The following is a 17,090-nucleotide window of genomic DNA, read 5'->3' as shown; positions in this document are numbered from 1 at the left end:
TCCTCTTAAGTAAGAATAAAAAATTTCATTTTGCTAGATTCTTAAGAGTTTAGTTTAAAATAACAAGAGGTATATCTGTTACCAAAAATATTTAAATTTAATTACAAAAACAAAATTACAATTACAAATAAGAAGTTCTTATGCATTTGTTTTAATGAAATTTAAGAAAGAAGATAAATATTTTGGTTGAGAACTTTTATTCACGTATTTGATAAAATAGACAATTAACATCTTCTTGGAACATATATCTTTAAAACTCTTAAATAGGAAATGAACACAAAATACTTATTTAGGCTATACCAATAATTATTTCTCCATTTGTTCCAATTTATAGTTACTACTTCTATCATTAATTTTTTTTCCTTTAATCGTGATTACGTGTCTTTGTTAAATGTATTGAATTGCTAATTATTATATATTTTTTAATTACATAAAATTTATTTTAAAAAATTATGTCTAAATTCACACTAAAATTAAATAGTTTGACCATAGTACTTCATGTGTCTATTAAAAATGGAACGGAGTGAGCAATAGCTATCTATCACCTTAAAACATGTAAGCTATCTATATTTTTTTAATTATAATATTTGTGATATACGAGTTTCAACAAATATTTTTTACAGGTAGAATTTAAACTCAGAAATAAATACGAGCAGAATATTAAAAGGGTGAGCGCGGTAAGGAAAGCGAAGAAACAGCTCCCGCCGACTCGACGTATAAATAGCTTAGGGTTTGAGAAGAAACAAGGATCGCCCTTCACTCCTCTCCGCCTAGGGTTCCACCACCGCGAAGCTGAAACAATGGCATTTTGGGGTAAAATTTTCTCAACTGTTTTCTACTGCTATTTTTATCATCCATTACTGCGTTTAACATTAGAGCCTTAACATGTAATTGTATTTACACGCTTGCTACCCCTTTTGAATCCATAAATAGTATGTACGGCAATTTTTTTGGTTTTTGTTTTTTTAATAGGAATTGAAGTGAAACCTGGAAAGCCAGTTACTCATTCTTTTGACAATGCGAGAGGAAGGCTCCGAATTTCTCAGGTGATTTATATATAAATTAATTAAATCTCAGATTCTCAATGTTATAGACTTATAGCTAAATTTGAAGTCGGGCTATAAATTTCTGAATTTTAAGTAAAGTGAGTTGAACATCAATACGGGCTTTGTAATTTAAACTACTATAATCTTAATTTTATGTACTCCTTGTCCCGATTTATATGTTAGTCTCTCCATTTTGGGATGTCCCAAATTGTTTTAATTTTTATACAGCTTGAACTTTGATGTTATATTTTCCATATCAAACTAATTTTTCAAACACTACTTTAATACTTTCTTCAAGTATCACGAATATAATATATTGGTCAAATTGATTACTAGTTGTGCTTTATGTCGAGTCGTGTACTGTTATATAAAATGAAATGGAGTGAGTTGTTTGGACTTCACATAACTAAGCAAAAAGATTAGACGAAGGGAAAAAGTTTGCAAGAAGCTCAAAAGCAAAGATTAAGTTTTCTTTTCGGTCAAACTAGGATTCCATTTATGATGCATATTCATTTTTTGTTGAGGACAACCAGGAGATTGACCACTTTTAGCTCCTTGTTCTGTGTGTTGTGGCATTTCAGGCAACATTGGGAATTGGCAATGTTGAAACTAAAAGTTTGGTACAGTGTAATGTGGGGAACAAGAGTCCTGTTTTCCTCTGTGCTTTGTTACCTAACAAGACAGAGTCGTGCCATTTGGATTTAGAGTTCGAGGAGGCAGATGATGTGGTTTTTTCTGTTCTTGGTCCAAGAACTGTTTATCTGACTGGTTACTATGTGGGTAACAGTGGACGAGCAAATGTAAACAGTGATACAGAGTCGTTTGGGGAGGATATTGTAGATACAGAAACAGGGGAATCCTGCCACGGGACTGATGAGGACGAGTATGATGATAGCTTTATCAATGATGGTGAACCAGAAATATCCCCACCTTCACCTGCTTCAAGCAGCGGAGGTATCTTTTAACTCACATGTGAACATGCAAGATTGAAGCTATCAATTGTTCCTTAAATTTGAATGAGTTCTGCCCCTACCCTTTGGAACTGCTTATCTCCTTGGGTGTGGGATATGATAGTCCAGTGGGATATCTCCTTAAACAAACAAAAGAGGGATTGTAGGGAAGATTGCTAATCCACTCTCTTCCCCCAAGTGTAATATTTTGATACAAATGATCCTGCTGGTGTTGAGTTTCTCTTTTCAGTATTTTTTCCCTGATAATGTACACTAGATACCCGCATCTTCCCACTAGTACAGGTATCAGGTAATATGTCCACAAAGGGTTAGATAGATAGGAAAAAAACACCTAGCTTTTTTTCTGTCTGCTAGGATTCGGACCCTGGCCTCCTTCATCGGCTGCTGAACCACACCCTTGGGGCTAGTCTCTTATCATTATTCATTCCGAATTTCTATTTTTCTAATAATTTTTTTGGTGTTTCCAGTTCAAGTAGACGATGAGAACTTGTCAGACAATAAGCTTCACAAACACAATAGCAACCATAAAAGGCTTAGGAAGAAGTACCAAGTAAGTGAGTCCGAAGATGAGGATATCTTGCAGGACGCAGATGAAGACAATTGTCTCTTATCTGCACTTAAGAAGAAAGCTGATGTGAAGGCTAAAACATCAGAAGATAATCAAAAGAATGACATACTAAGTGCTGAGGCTCCTCATAGGACAGAAAATGGTGGCACAGTGGAACATGAAAAGGCAAAGTAAGTCACACTTAAGCAACTACTGATTTCTCCCACTGCAGTAACCTTTTTCAGCTTGACGTGGTACATTATAAGATTTATAAGAAAATAAAGGGATCGAGTATGATAGGAGCTTCTCCTCAAAAATCACTTTTTTGTCTAATCTACATTTTCCCATGAACTCCACAATACCTGCTGAAAGTTTTCAATGTATAGTTGTTCCTTGATCCATACAAGGTACTCAATATCTACCAAAGGAAATTCTACATCGAATTTTTCATATTATCTCTAGCTTTGAGCCACATACCTTAGGAGTTGGGAGTTAGCTTGAAGAATTTTGTTTAATTGTTCTTTTCTTATAACCATTGTGGCATGTGGACTTGTTGCCAGTTCATGATTGTTTGCCAGAGTATGCTAAGTATTAAGATGACTAGCATCTGGCAGGTTCGTTCTCGAGTAATCTGGAAAAGGAAAAATGAATAGAAGCTATTCCTTAATCAGTGCATGTTATCCTCTCTGCTTTATGGGCATGCCTACATGTGGAATGTTCTTTCCTTTATTCTGTGCATTCCAGGGAACGCTGTTTCATTGCTCGCCTCTAGCAAAGGTTCTAACTTTCTCCCTGCTTATTTTGCTCCTCTTAGTGAGCACATACATGAAAATAGCATTAAATCGAGCAAGAAGAGGAAACAGCCTGAGCGCAATGGTCGTAAACTTCTTGAAGCAGATACTAGCAGTAATGGGAAGGACAACAAAGAGGATAACACAAAGCTGGTGGATGCTGGGACGGCAGTGATTAATACGTAAGATGTTGATTTATTTAATAATGTAAATGTTTGTTTCGTGCTGCACATCACTGATTTATCCACCACCTATGCACTGATCAAGTTATTTTTTCAGTAGGTTATTTATACACCTCATTACCCTTCTAATTTTTTTCAAGCTACGTACTCTGGCAGGAAAGATGGCAAATTTGATACTCTGGAGCCTCCAGCAGAGGAGGATTCTAAACATGGTCCAAAGTCAAAGAAAAGAAAACATTCTGTGGAAGCCAAATCTGTTGAAAGCCATGATGCAAAAGCTGATATCACTCTTAAAGAGGGTAAACTGAAACAAGATCCTCTAAAAGCTGGTCAGCAGGATGAGGATCCAATTGCAATTGCATTAGATGAAGAAGATCAAAAACTGACAATCAATAAGTGAGTTTTTTAATAGTTAATTAGCAGTGTTGTTTTCTCCAAAACTCCGCTGAATCCTGATCCTGCCTACTGTCTGAGCCCTGAATAAGGCACCCTATTTTTTGTTGAGAGGAAATAGGTTGGAAAGACCTGAATCTTCTTTGAGCTAGTAAATATTAGTATGTTACTCCCTCCGTTTCAATTTTGATGATGTAGTTTGACTTGACACAAAGTTTAAGAAAAAACATACTCTGACATCATGCAGTTTCCTTTCTCCATGATTCCCTATTCAATGTTGAATGCTAAAGCCTCCTAGAATTTGTTTTTAGGGTCTATTTTTGGTTATAATATTTGACCATTTCATGCACGCAGAAGCATTGATGGAAAATCTGACTCCGTAGCTGATGGGCACCAATTGGATAAGAAAATTAAAAAGAAGAAGAAAAAGAAGACGAAGGCTCAGGAGGACTGTATGGTTAACATTGATCTTCCGGTTCTGCAAGAGAATGAAATGAATAGACAATCCGTGGATGTTGAGGACAAGAGTCTGAAGGTCAAGTCTACTGTAATAAGGACTTTATCTAACGGGTTGACCATTGAAGAGCTTGCAACAGGTGAACCCGATGGAAAATTGGCTGCTCCAGGAAAGAAGGTAAATTACTTGAGAATTTATAGTTATTTCAAACTATTAATGTTACATTAGGCAGCTTTGCCTCAGAAAAACTACAATCTCAACATTGCCTGTTGCATGAACTGTTGCGCAGATCAAAGTTTATTACACTGGCAAGCTAAAGGAGAATGGACAGATTTTTTACTCAAATATTGGAAAATCTCCATATAAGTTTCGGCTAGGTACTCACAGGACCCATAGAAGAATCTACTTTGTTTTCGTGAACCTTTATTAAACTCTGCTTTTCCTTTTTATTGTTTGAAGGCGACAAAGACATCATAGAGGGATGGAACCTTGGTCTTGACGGTAAAGACAGTGATGAGTAGATCTGATATCTCATTTCTTATTTAATTCTTTTCTTTCGCATCTGCAGCTACTAATCCTTATATTATGTTTCCATAACAGGCATGCGTGTGGGTGATAAAAGAAGGCTCACAGTCCCGCCATCAATGGGGTATGGTGCACATTCAGCTTCTGAAGATATCTTTTTGAAAACAAATCCCTCTCCCTGCTTCCCCCTCATTTTTTTTTGGAAGTTCTGTTCCTCCTTCCAAAATCTTGGTTCGGCTACTGAGTGCACACACTCATACATGTAATTTCCTTTTCTGGTTTTGAATAATTCTTGCTATTTTTGTTCTTGCAGCTACGGTAATCAGGGAGCTGAGGAGAATATCCCACCAAACTCGTGGTTGGTGTATGATATTGAATTGATTGCAGTCCGTCGATAACTCCAGCTTAGTATTATTCATTCGTGGATGAAAGATCACCTATAGGGAACTTATCGTTTCTTGAAATTTTGTCACGTGAACTCTCTGTGGAAGTTGGTGCTGAGGCAGGTTCTAGACAAAGAATTAGCGACAGAAATTACAACCACTTTCTTCATTACCAGGACCGACTTGTTGAGGAAAAGCTACTACTCAAAGGCAAAACTTTCCATGCATTTGGGTGGTAATATTTTTGAGCGTGTGAGCGACAAGAAAAATGGGACAAGCCACCCTCTCCACCTTCTTTGCAGGTGGGGATTTTTGCATACCTGGTTGTGTTCTTGATTCTCTAATGGAAATTATCTGATGATATGTAATTTGGGTTGTTTTTAGTGAGCTTTCTTAGCTGAAAGAATCATTTCAATTTTAGAGATAGTGTCGTTAGAAGTATACGAAATTTGATCTCCGTATAATATTCGTGTGATTTACATGAAGTTTTGATTCCGGTCTAAGATCTTGGACAACTAATACAGTATAATTTATGTATAACTACTTGAATGTTTTATTTCCATTTGTGGAATTAAGTAATAGAAACTAGACGTATCCCTAATTCTGTACGACTTTTATAAAGGTTAGAATGTGAGATAAGAATATATGCTTTAGCAATGTATAGTTTTAAGAGTATTTAAAAGAAAAATTGTCTTGAATCAGACAAAACCTAGATAATAATTTAAGCATTAAGATTGAATAGACAATTCCTGCATAATAATCTACGCATTAGGATTATGGAAAAAGGTCCAAGTTGGCCCCTTGAACTTTTTGGTCGACATTCGCCATCTATTAATACTGGAGGTTAGAGTTGCCCTTCTTGTTACAATAATGAACTAGATTTGCCCTGATTGATCAAGGGCACAAGCTTTTTAATACATGGATCTCTCAAACAAAGAGAACAACAACAACAACGACCCAGTATAATTCCACAAGTGGGGTCTGGGAAGGGTAATATGTACGCAGACCTTACCCCTACCCCGAAGGGTAGAGAGGCTGTTTCCAGGAGACCCTCGGCTCAGAAAAAGCAACAGGAGCCGATATATTAGTACCATAAAAATGCATAATAAAATAACAGCAATATAAGAGATATGAAATATAGAATACGAAACTCTTAAACAAAGAGAAAATGGTCAAATTTTCTCTTGGACTATACAAAATAATCCCACATGATTACAGTTAGGGGTAGCAAATAAGCTCTTTGGGTTGTGTTTGGGCGGGTCAAAATGGACTGACTCATTAAATAGGTCATTGCCCAACTTTGCCCAAAGTTCACTATGGGCTAAACAATAGGTTGTAACTAACCTGCCCAATTGATCTAAATCTTTGCAATATTCTCAACTTTTAAACAAGCATATATAAATATTATCTTATGTTTTTTGAATAAATACCAATTCATACCAAATGATTTCTTTCCTCAATTTGGAGATGGGGAAGGTTGAAAAAGAGTTTTAAAAAATATTTTTCCTTCTCTTGATACGGCAAATATTTTCCTTCAATTGGAGAAAAACGAATTGATAAAGAAAATATTTTTCAAACATTTAAACCAACCAAATATGAGAAAAATAGAAAATATTTTCCAGATCATGGGCCAAGGTAGAACTTTAAGATTGAGCATTTTCATGGGTCAAGGTTGGGTATCATCATGGGTCCATTTGGGCTGATGATTTTTGATGTGTTAACTTGGGCTGGCCCAAAACAGTCCATTTTCAAAATCGTTCTAGCCCAAACCCATTAAAACTTGGGCGGGTTAGGCAGGTCAAATGAGTTTGGGTTAACTTTGTAAAATTTCATCAAACGGCCTCCATGCAGTCACTCAAATGAGCACTAGTAAGAAAATATATGCCTTAAACGATTCTCTGTTCACTTTATGCCAGTTGGAGAAAATTCTCGTTGAAATTCTGCAAATATGCTTCAGGCGCTACATGGCTCCTTGTTAGAAAAGCCTCAGCCAATGGAGAGAGACAATAAAATTTCAAGCCAGGAAGCCATCTGCCATTGCCAGTTGTTTAGGTTCCCAACTCCCATTGATGCTTCTGTGGCTATTGTAGCAAACAAAAACACTGGGCAATTGTTATACCTTGCTAAAAACAAGCACGAACATTGCATCTACAGGATAACTTCCATCTTGAAAGAGCACCAATCATTTAGAGGTGACAAAATAGGCAAATAAAAATTGGACATTGAACAACCAAAAGAACAAACTTGAGCATGGAATAATAAAATAAAGCTCATCAAGGTCTAAGATTAATCTTCTCTTTTCTTTCCCTTATCCTAAACCTCCCTTCTCCGTCGTTGCACAAAATAAGTTGAGAATCTTTTTTACGAAGTGTCATTTCTAGCTGAAAATGCTAATTGCCTGTACATCACACAATATGCATCTCTAGGTTTCCTTTTCTATTTTCCTCCCAGGAATATACTCATAATATCATCCTCTGCTTTAGCCTCTGATTCCACATTTTGCGAGTCAGGTTCAGGCTTGACCATAAAGCTTCTGGCCTCGTGTTCTGGAATTTCACTGATAAATCCAGCACAACAAGAAAGAAGTAAACATGGAGCCAGAGCAATGTCAGTAGTTCAATATATTAAAGAAATTAGAAGTATGACCAGACCTGTCTGGAGCTTCCGTCTTGGTTATCAAGTTCATTCCATGAGATGCAAGATATTGACAAAAACTTCTCAGGTCTTTTTCTTGGCAGAATTTATACAGGTGGCACAAGAAATCATTGAACTGCTTTGGTTCCTAAACAGGTCAAATTGGTGTTGCTTCGTTAGTTAAAATGGGCTCTTAGCACAGATAATCAATATTTAACTAGCTACAAAAAGAGAAGACAGAAACATACTTGCTCAAGGATGCAACCTCTGCGTAGAGCCACTAAACATTCCAATGCTTTATCATATGTATCGCCTTCACAAGAATTCTCTACTAGATCAAAGGTCTTATTTTTCATATCCTGAATGGCCTTACTAATCCATCGTGGATTATCTCTTCGAGACATCATCTCCTCAAAGTCTTTAACAGGATTTATGTCTCCAATTTTCTCAACTTTGTCTTTGGATGAGTATCCTATGGAGTCAATAGCCTTGGCATCAGCATCTTTGTCGAACTCTTCTCCTTCCCCATCTGATCCTGAAGGTCTCTCTTTCATAATTCTTCTAGTTGATTTTTTCAGCTGCACGTTAATGATATATAAAAGTTAATAAGACTTACAAACCTCCATCACTGGACTGTTCTAGAATGTCTAATTTGAATAAAGGATGAATATTGAAAGTTACCTTTGGATTCTCTTTTAGTTCAAAAGACCTACGGAATTCCTCTATGATGGACTTGTTTCGAGAAAGAAGTTCAACATCAGGTTCTGTTATTTTTCTGAGGGTTTCATCAAGTGGAGGAACAGCTGCATCTGGGTGCTTTGACTTCAAGTCAAGATAGCGGTAGTAACGCTGGATATTTGCAGAATCGTAGTTGTTTAGAAACTCAGAGCAAAAAGCGGTTATAGCGCACAATCAGAATCCTTAAGTTATTACTTTTCTTATTTCACATTAGGAAAGCAAGAGTTCACAGACAAGCAGCACCATTTATATTCTTAAGACCCGATTCTCCAGGGATTTAAATCACCAGCGTCCTGTTATGCACATATATTTTATATGAAGTACCACCTAGAACCTTATGAAATGGAGTTATGGAAGTGATTAATTTTTTTGGGAATGAATTATGGAAGTGATTAATCAAATCAAGTTATCCACCTAAGCAGTGAAAAGGTTGTCAATACCAACTAAAAGACAATTATAACTCACTAACAACATGAACGAGCATTCCACCTATTTACTTTTAATCAAATTCAGCGAGAAAAGAAAGTATGAAATGTTAATGCATCAGTTTGCTAATTGCTACAATGACTGTGACCAACTGGCAAGAACATATTTTAACAATAATATTTCTATATTCAGGCAACTCTTCACAAAAAAAATGCAGATGATGGTCTCAATCAGTGACCTAAGTGAAAGGTAGTTTCAAACTTAAATAGTACAATGATATCCTGCAACCAGCGTGACAATATACCTCCAGAACAGGATTAGTTGTAAAGTCAGGTGGCAAAATTTCCTGTTTTCCGGTTGGTGCAAGATCCAACATCTGAACCAATTTATCTGCTGCCTCTTGTTGCTTTTCATTTGGCTGCATTGATGAAGGCAGATTGCTGAAAGAAGGAAACTGGAACTCCCGAACATCCTCAGCAAAGGGAAGAATATTGAAGTAAAATGAATCAGGCTGCCAAAGCAATGATCATGAGAATGTCAACAATCTAAGAATGGAATATCCACAAAAACTAGTGAACAGAACAATCAAAAGTTGAAAATTTAAACCATACAGTATTATCCTCGTCAGAGACACTTGGTGTTAGGACCCCAACAACAACATTACCCTGTCCTTGCCTCCATACACATCGGACAATTGCTACTTTGTTCATTTCCTTCATTGCCCTTGCCAAAGCAGAAAGTGCAAGGATGGCCATTTTGTTGCCAGGTTCGGCTATGAAGATATTTACATCTTTCAGGTAGTAATGCCTGAGTACATGGATTATCACTGTGAGAAGATTGGAGAGATAAACGACACAAGAAATTCCCTACAAATCAAATGTTAACCAGAACAAACTGTGTATATAGTACTCAAGAAGCTAAAATATACCGCATTATATTTGAAGCATCCGTGAATCCTAGAAGCTTCACACTTTTCTCAGGATTGAACTTTACAGCCTCCCACTCAGCAGAGGATATAGGAACTACTTGAGGTCCATACCGAAACCCTTTAATCCTTTGTTCTGGTGGCACAACTTTGTTAGGGTCTTCTATGCTTTTATATTCATAATCAACCTTGATTTCATGAGTGGCAAACTTGTCTGTAGGAGGAGCCTTCTCAGAGTACTTTTTTAGAGTGGGAAACTTCTCTTCAGATGTTTTCTTGTAAACCCATACCTAGTAAGAAAAACATTTATTAGAGACTAAACATCCGCACCAAACTATTTCCAAAATGGAATAGGAAGGGAAAGAAAAGGAAAAATAGATGTACGCATAAAATTAGCAGATTAGGGACCAAAGGGGATATATATTAGGTGTACACTTCTAAAGTTAATATCCTACTCTTTTGCTAGACTCGTATAAAATCCTTACAACCTCCATAGATGGTCATCAGATAAAACAGCTTCCAGATGAGAGTAAATTACCCAATCTGATTATCACCAAATGTGCTGATTCTTTAAAAATTGACATTCTGGGAGGATAGTTTTATTGACACTATATATGACAGACTCCTGAGAATAATCATAAAGAGGTAATGCAAAGACAATCAGTCAAGATTTATTAGGAATAAAGGCATTTGTTACATTCACACCAGATGTAGAGAAATTCCTCCTTTTCTTCAAACAAATCAAGGAAAATCACAACCTCAGTTCAATGGACATTTCAGACATTTGACTAGGATTTCTTTTCCTTCTCGAAGTAATAGCTGGAAGGTTTGAAACAGAGAAAATTACTTTATAGCCTATAATGAAAAAAACAAAAAGGTAAAAGACACAATTCTGAGTCACGTTGCAGAGACACAGACAGTTTGGTCTGTCTCACTTGGAAAAAATTCAGTAAATAGGGGAAATTCAAAGAAAAAAGCTTTTTTTTTTTTTGTCAGTAGAAAAAGGTAAAGAAACTACATTGGAAAAAAAAGAGAGTAAACCAGTATAAGTTTCTTAATTCTCACCTTGATCTTCAATTGTGAGCTTATTTCAAAATCACCTCTGTATATCGTGACTGGCGATATATTACGAGTTCTAAGTGCACCTAACAAAGAAGTTGGATTTTCCACATATACTACTTTTGAGGAAGATTTATTCGAGAACACTGATAATAGAACATCATTTTCTTTCATAACTCTCATATTCGTTTCCAAATCTTGTTTCATTCTAACAATTACGCAGTCCATCTTCATGCCTTGTGCAGCCATCTGTGTAGCAATGGTGTTTACTTGATCTCCTTTTGTTCCTTCAAATGGATCTTTAATGGGAGAAATAGCATTTGTAATAAGGCAAAGACGTTTCTTCCCCTTGTTGGTTTGTCCAAACTTTTTAATCAACATGTCCATTCCGACAACAATCGCATCAAGAACTATTAAAGATAGTTAAGGAATCAAGAACTCAAGATCATCATGAGCGCATAAAAATAACAGTTAGATTACCAGTATAAAATCACATGCCACAAGCCCATAGTTCGAAAATGCCAGTGAATAGGCGACAACAGAACTAACCAGCGCAGAAACATTAAGTTCCACAGCTGAATAGGCACTCTATGGAATGAATAGTTATTATACCTTATATTGCCTACTCTATTTGTGGGGGACTCAATTATTATCTAATAGATATTAACTAATAATGTTTTCTTTTGAAACCTGATTTCAGTTACCACCGACACTAACATAGCTGTGTGTATGAGCATGCATTTTATTTCAATCATAATAGTGTGAAGTAGATGAATCAACATAGAGGAAACAGTATGTTGAGAAAAGAGAGACAATGACTCGAAACAGATTGCATGCTTAACAACTTTACTAGTCCAAGCTATATCATAATTCAATAATTATAGAGGATACAATCTCCGGGAATATTTCCTCGTGGAAGGTTTTGTAGAGCATCAACAAGATCTTCATCTACAACTTTGATATTCCGCAAAACTGTCACGTGTTCGTACCCACCTACTTCCTCTGTCAATTCGTTCTTGGTATCTAGGAAAAAAATACATATATAGGTCATCTGATGACACTTCCAACAGCATTGATAAGAAACAGAAGTTTTACCACAACAAATTCTAGAAAGAAACGGTTAATGATACAAACATGATGTAGACAAGTCAGTCCAACAACCCATGCTCCTCTAATAAGAAATCAAGAACAACAGGAAAAAAAAACTACACAAAGCGTGTTCGTCATAATTGAAAATGGTTTCCTTGATAAAATATGTTCATTATCTTGAACTGTGAAAAGTATTTTCCACCAAAAGGCCAAAAATGACTTCCGTCACTTATGGGCAGAAGTCATGTTTTCTTTACAAATATCCAACTCTTAGATTATATCACTTGTTTCAACTACGACTTAGACATTGCTATCAAACTTCACAAAAATATACCAAAACATTATCCTTATAACTATTCTTCACCATGTAGGATTTTAATTCTTACTGACCCTTATATTCAAACAAACACTAGAAAATACTCGAGAAATAATGATTTCCTGATAAAATAACATTTTCCACAATGAAATATTAATTCATGTCAAATGCACCAGCAGCCACTATGCAAACGACTTACCTGCAGTTCCAAATAAGACAAACCCCACTTCATCATATCTACTGAAAATCAGCTACATACACAAAAAAACACAAAATGTGACTTTTTTACCGGATATGTAGAAAATTAACAATTCAACAAAAATTGAAACAAGAAGAAAGTCAAAGGTGAAAACACACTACCTTCTTCTGTATCAACAAGGAGCAAACTTTTTCAATCTCAGGTAAAACTGAGTGCATAGAAGGACCCACATCTATCACCAATACTACCGCTTCCTGTTAGCCAAAAAAAAATAACCAGTGCCAAACCCCAGAAATAATTTTAGTATGTAATACCTAAAATATATTTTTCAAGAATAAAAAGGAAGTAAAGCAGAAATTGATGAAATAAATAGAGGGTATGAAAAAATAACGACCTTATTACGGGCCATCTTGAAGAGGAGCACAAGGGAAAATAGCGTTTCAGTATTGTTTATGAGTAATTTTGGAAAGTAGAGAAAGTGCTCATAGGGCTGTTTGGTTCTTATTCCCGCGCCCTGGTTGAATACTTGACAGTTTCTCAAAACTTGTAGCGGAATTTTCACCAAGTTCTAGTAGTATTTGAAAAATGAAGATAGGGAGATTTCATACATGGCCCCCTCTTTTTCTTGTTTCATCTCTATTTCCCCCCATAAGTTGTAAAATGTCCAAATCCTATTGCTTTTATGATTCCTTTTTTTTTTTCGAAATCCTATATATAACGTAGAATGCTAATCAAAAGTTTTTTCTTCTTCTTTTTTCAGCAACAATGATCAGTAACATTGTAGAGTAAGTAAGAATATTATGTTTTACTTTCAATTTAAAACTACTAGGAAGAAAATTTACTATCATTTTTAATAACCCACCTAACATATCCTACTCTATTACCTTTTTGATTAGTTTATAACATCTTATTTTCGTTGTAGTTATAATTTTTCTTGTGGTTAGGAGGTAACAGGAACTGCAATATAAATCCTTTAAACTGTAGACAAAAAAAATGCTATATGTTCTTTTTGCTCTAAAATTTGATACTTTTAACTAGTAGTTTCAGTCATTTGGGTCTATCTTTGCAAACAAAATTAAATATTGAGAAAAGTACAATATTAAAGTTACACGACTTATTCTGATACTTTTATTCATTGCGTCGTAATAAAAATTAGAGGTGTTTATGGTTCGATTTAGATCGATTTTTTCCTAAAAAGAAATCAAACCTAGTAAATGAATTTTTAAAATATTGGAATCAAACCAAACCAGTTATATCGATTTTTTGGTTTTTTAGATATTTATTAGTTTTTCTTAAATATGACACATACACTACCAAACACATATTCCAGCGATGATATTTCAGCATAACACTATCAAACCAATTATTCTTGGAGAAACCTATCATTTACCAAGATATATTGATGATAATCGAACTAAATAGTGATGAGTAATTTAAGAACTCAATTAAAAATAAATTATGTTTAATATAAAATAGATTCTTGTACTTAGCAAATAAAAACTACTAATCAAACTAGAATGTAAAAAAGAACTAAATTATTATAATAGCAACGAACTAGATTAAAAGCTTAAACGATTAATATGTACCATAAAATTTTAAAAATATACTTCTATATGTATAATAATAAGTTTTAAATAGGTATTTCTATAGTGAGTTGGGTTCATTTTTTTTAATTCAAACCAAAATCAAATTGAATTTGATTGATTTTTAAAATTTAAAACCAAAACCAAATCAAACCAAAATAATATTTGATTTTTTTGTCGATTTGGTTTGAATTTTTTCGATTTGTTATGAACATCCCTAAATAAAACAATAGGATGCTTTCTTGTCATTAGGGGAAACTATAGCATTATCCTTATGACTATAAAAAAGGGAATATCCTTATATTTTTCTTCTTCCAAAATGCTCTATAAAACTTGGCAAATGTTCTAAATGGGTCTTTTTCTAGCGCAACAGGACCATTTTCTATTTTATCGCAGGATTCAAAAAGCAAGAGGAAAGAAGAAAGAAATCAGGCACTAGTTCTCACTTCTCAGTAATGGCTTCAATGGCATCATCAAATACCCACCATTTTTATCCAAACAAATTCAAAAGTAAAGTATATACTACTAGTAAATCTTCTTTCTTCCCTTGTATTGTTTCATGTAAGGAGCAGGAGCAGCAACAGCCACAGCAGGATGAAAACGCCAAACAAATGGGTCGCAGGTACTCTTCCCCCCCCCCCACCCTCTCCCTGGGAAAGACAACCCATGTACCCTTTCGTGCTGAATGTGAAATTATGAATCTGCAACATTAGAATCTTTCCTTTTGATGGGCATAGTACTCAATCTAGCTCATTGGTATATGTAGGGAAATAATACTAAGGAGCAGTGAAATTGCAGTTCTTGGAGCTCTCTTCAACTTCAGGCATGTGTTTTTTGTCCCCTCATGTATTCTCCTAGCTGCATTTCTCACCTTCAAATTTCTTATCTGTTTGGTGCTGAGGCCTTCTTGATATCTCTTAGCAACCAATTAACTAATCTGTTTTCAAGATTTAATTAATAGTCCACACACTGCTGGTAATATTTTGGAATTTCTTTTGCCTCTTGAGTAATTTGTTTAGATATTTTTAGATCTGCAACCAATAGTCGAAGGAATTCTGATCTGTTTGGCACTAATTTAACTTGGACCAAAGTGAATTGAGTAGAAAAGATTGAATCTTGGTTTTTGGTGATGCAGTGGTAAAAAGCCAAATTACTTGGGTGTTCAGAAGAATCCACTTGGTCTAGCACTTTGTCCAGCCACCAACAATTGTGTTTCTTCTTCTGAGAACATCAGTGATTCTACTCACTATGCACCTCCTTGGTAATTTTCCTTTTCTTCCCTCTGTATGCTTAACTTTTGCTCTGTATATCTATCTCTATCATCATAAAAAGTGCACATATAACGAAAAGTGGTCAACTTTCTATGTGGTGATGATGCTTCACGTTTAGTCTTAGCAGCAGTATCAATGTGCACATGTTAATTGTGCACATTTATATGGTAGGTACTAGCTGACATATGAATCACAATGGCCACCCTTTTTTGACTTTTTCTTTAACTAGAATCACAACTGCTGATCTTGGGTGTAGATTCATTTGTGGGCCCGCCCGTCCCCGGTCATGGACAAGAGAACTTTACAGTCCATCTGGATCATCAAAACTTACAAGATGTAACAGATATCGTTCAAGATGAAATGGATGTTTTATATCCATTCTATCCAAGAATCAGTTTGTTCTTTCATATAAGCTTGGTGGACAGGTCATTTTGGAATAATTCACCAATATGAAAAGAAATGAACAAATTGAAGGTTACAAGATAAGCCATTATCAATAGATACTGAACAGAGATGTTAAACTTATGGTGCTTTGATTCTCAGGAACTATAATCCTGAAGGGAAACGCGGTAATGTCAGCAGAGAAAAGGCAATGGAGGAGCTACTTCAAGTGGTAAGTGTCTCAAAACCTGTTTCTCATCATAACAAATAGTTGAACAATATATGTCAAATACCATATTACTAATCTGCATCATTCCGCAGCTAAAATCAACAAAACCAGACAAGTTCTGTCCAAAAATAGCGGAGAAGAAAGATGATTATGTGCGCGTGGAATATGAAAGCCCTATTTTGGGGGTAAGTTTTCAGAGTCTTTCAAAAGTTTGAATTGTTCAGTTAAACACATCATTCTCTGCAGGCACTAATGAACAAGTACATGTTATTACAGTTTGTAGATGATATGGAGTTCTGGTTCCCACCAGGCAAGAAACCAATTGTACAGTATCGGTCAGCATCTCGCTTGGGGAATTATGACTTTGATGCTAATAGAAAGAGAATCAAGGTATGAATATACATAGTACTAAACACCTTTTTGCTGTTCTTGTTCTTTCCAACAATGGCATCCCCATTTAAGTAAATGGCTAATCTGGTCATATGAAACAGGCCTTGAGATTGCAATTAGAGAAGAAGGGATGGGCATCCGAAGACACTGTCTGAAAGGCCTGATATTCATAAAGGAGCACTTGTTCATTACTTGTTAGCATGATGAATAAGATCATCCACTTAATTCAGATTGACTCATATATTGGACTTTTTAAATTTGGAAAGCTTAATAGAGCAGTGAAATAACATCATATTCTGCTCACCATGTTAGCTTTTGAAATTCTGATGAAAAATGTCCACAGCCTCAACAGAGCGTGGAATGTATAGGCCTTCGGTTGTTGGGTCTGCATTTTACCAAAAGAACAAGCAGCTCCAACTCTTTATAGACGCATATACTCTGTATCAAATGGTAGGGAACTGGTATGATTATCTCTGTTGCATGTACTACTATTTTTCCTTCATAAAAATAGCACGCATCATCTCCATTACCTAATTTCCCAGCATGTGGAACTAA

General features: G+C 35.4%; 3 protein-coding genes across 3 annotated transcripts; 2 read left to right on the top strand and 1 right to left on the bottom strand.

Annotated features, from left to right (window-relative positions):
- The first annotated feature begins 640 nt into the window (after positions 1-640).
- LOC104237501 (peptidyl-prolyl cis-trans isomerase FKBP43) lies at positions 641-5,903 on the top strand. Its single transcript, XM_009791658.2, has 11 exons — positions 641-813; positions 973-1,046; positions 1,628-2,000; positions 2,485-2,755; positions 3,379-3,537; positions 3,694-3,933; positions 4,285-4,564; positions 4,677-4,764; positions 4,847-4,888; positions 4,988-5,036; positions 5,226-5,903. The coding sequence occupies exons 1-11, from the start codon at positions 801-803 to the stop codon at positions 5,308-5,310; spliced, it is 1,674 nt and encodes a 557-aa protein (XP_009789960.1). The 5' UTR covers positions 641-800; the 3' UTR covers positions 5,311-5,903.
- A 1,590-nt stretch (positions 5,904-7,493) lies between these two features.
- On the bottom strand, positions 7,494-13,282 carry LOC104237500 (ATP-dependent DNA helicase 2 subunit KU80). Its single transcript, XM_009791657.2, has 12 exons — positions 13,076-13,282; positions 12,843-12,935; positions 12,682-12,733; positions 11,969-12,100; positions 11,084-11,487; positions 10,022-10,308; positions 9,705-9,900; positions 9,398-9,604; positions 8,611-8,778; positions 8,178-8,507; positions 7,947-8,077; positions 7,494-7,852 (listed from the first exon to the last, which is right to left on the bottom strand). Exons 1-12 carry the CDS (start codon positions 13,088-13,090, stop codon positions 7,732-7,734), a joined length of 2,136 nt encoding a protein of 711 aa, XP_009789959.1. The 5' UTR covers positions 13,091-13,282; the 3' UTR covers positions 7,494-7,731.
- Positions 13,283-14,575: 1,293 nt separating this feature from the next.
- On the top strand, positions 14,576-17,064 carry LOC104237499 (uncharacterized). The gene is made up of 7 exons (XM_009791656.2): positions 14,576-14,886; positions 15,031-15,087; positions 15,400-15,525; positions 16,079-16,148; positions 16,238-16,330; positions 16,422-16,535; positions 16,637-17,064. Exons 1-7 carry the CDS (start codon positions 14,720-14,722, stop codon positions 16,688-16,690), a joined length of 681 nt encoding a protein of 226 aa, XP_009789958.1. The 5' UTR covers positions 14,576-14,719; the 3' UTR covers positions 16,691-17,064.
- Positions 17,065-17,090: the final 26 nt, after the last annotated feature.

Source organism: Nicotiana sylvestris, chromosome 1 (genome assembly GCF_000393655.2).
Source record: "Nicotiana sylvestris chromosome 1, ASM39365v2, whole genome shotgun sequence".
Classification (NCBI taxonomy): domain Eukaryota; kingdom Viridiplantae; phylum Streptophyta; class Magnoliopsida; order Solanales; family Solanaceae; genus Nicotiana; species Nicotiana sylvestris.
This window is presented reverse-complemented; position numbering and strand designations above follow the sequence as displayed.

Excerpts from the sequence above, each read along its gene's own strand:
- LOC104237501 (XM_009791658.2), top strand. Across the intron at positions 3,538-3,693 it reads GGGACGGCAGTGATTAATAC|GAAAGATGGCAAATTTGATA; the intron begins GTAAGATGTTGA and ends GTACTCTGGCAG. Across the intron at positions 5,037-5,225 it reads ACAGTCCCGCCATCAATGGG|CTACGGTAATCAGGGAGCTG; the intron begins GTATGGTGCACA and ends TTGTTCTTGCAG.
- LOC104237500 (XM_009791657.2), bottom strand. Across the intron at positions 9,901-10,021 it reads GATGCTTCAAATATAATGCG|GCATTACTACCTGAAAGATG; the intron begins GTATATTTTAGC and ends CCATGTACTCAG. Across the intron at positions 8,078-8,177 it reads GAGGTTGCATCCTTGAGCAA|GAACCAAAGCAGTTCAATGA; the intron begins GTATGTTTCTGT and ends TGACCTGTTTAG.
- LOC104237499 (XM_009791656.2), top strand. The coding sequence starts at position 14,720 with ATGGCTTCAATGGCATCATCAAATACCCACCATTTTTATCCAAACAAA. Across the intron at positions 14,887-15,030 it reads GCCAAACAAATGGGTCGCAG|GGAAATAATACTAAGGAGCA; the intron begins GTACTCTTCCCC and ends TGGTATATGTAG. Across the intron at positions 16,536-16,636 it reads CTAATAGAAAGAGAATCAAG|GCCTTGAGATTGCAATTAGA; the intron begins GTATGAATATAC and ends CATATGAAACAG.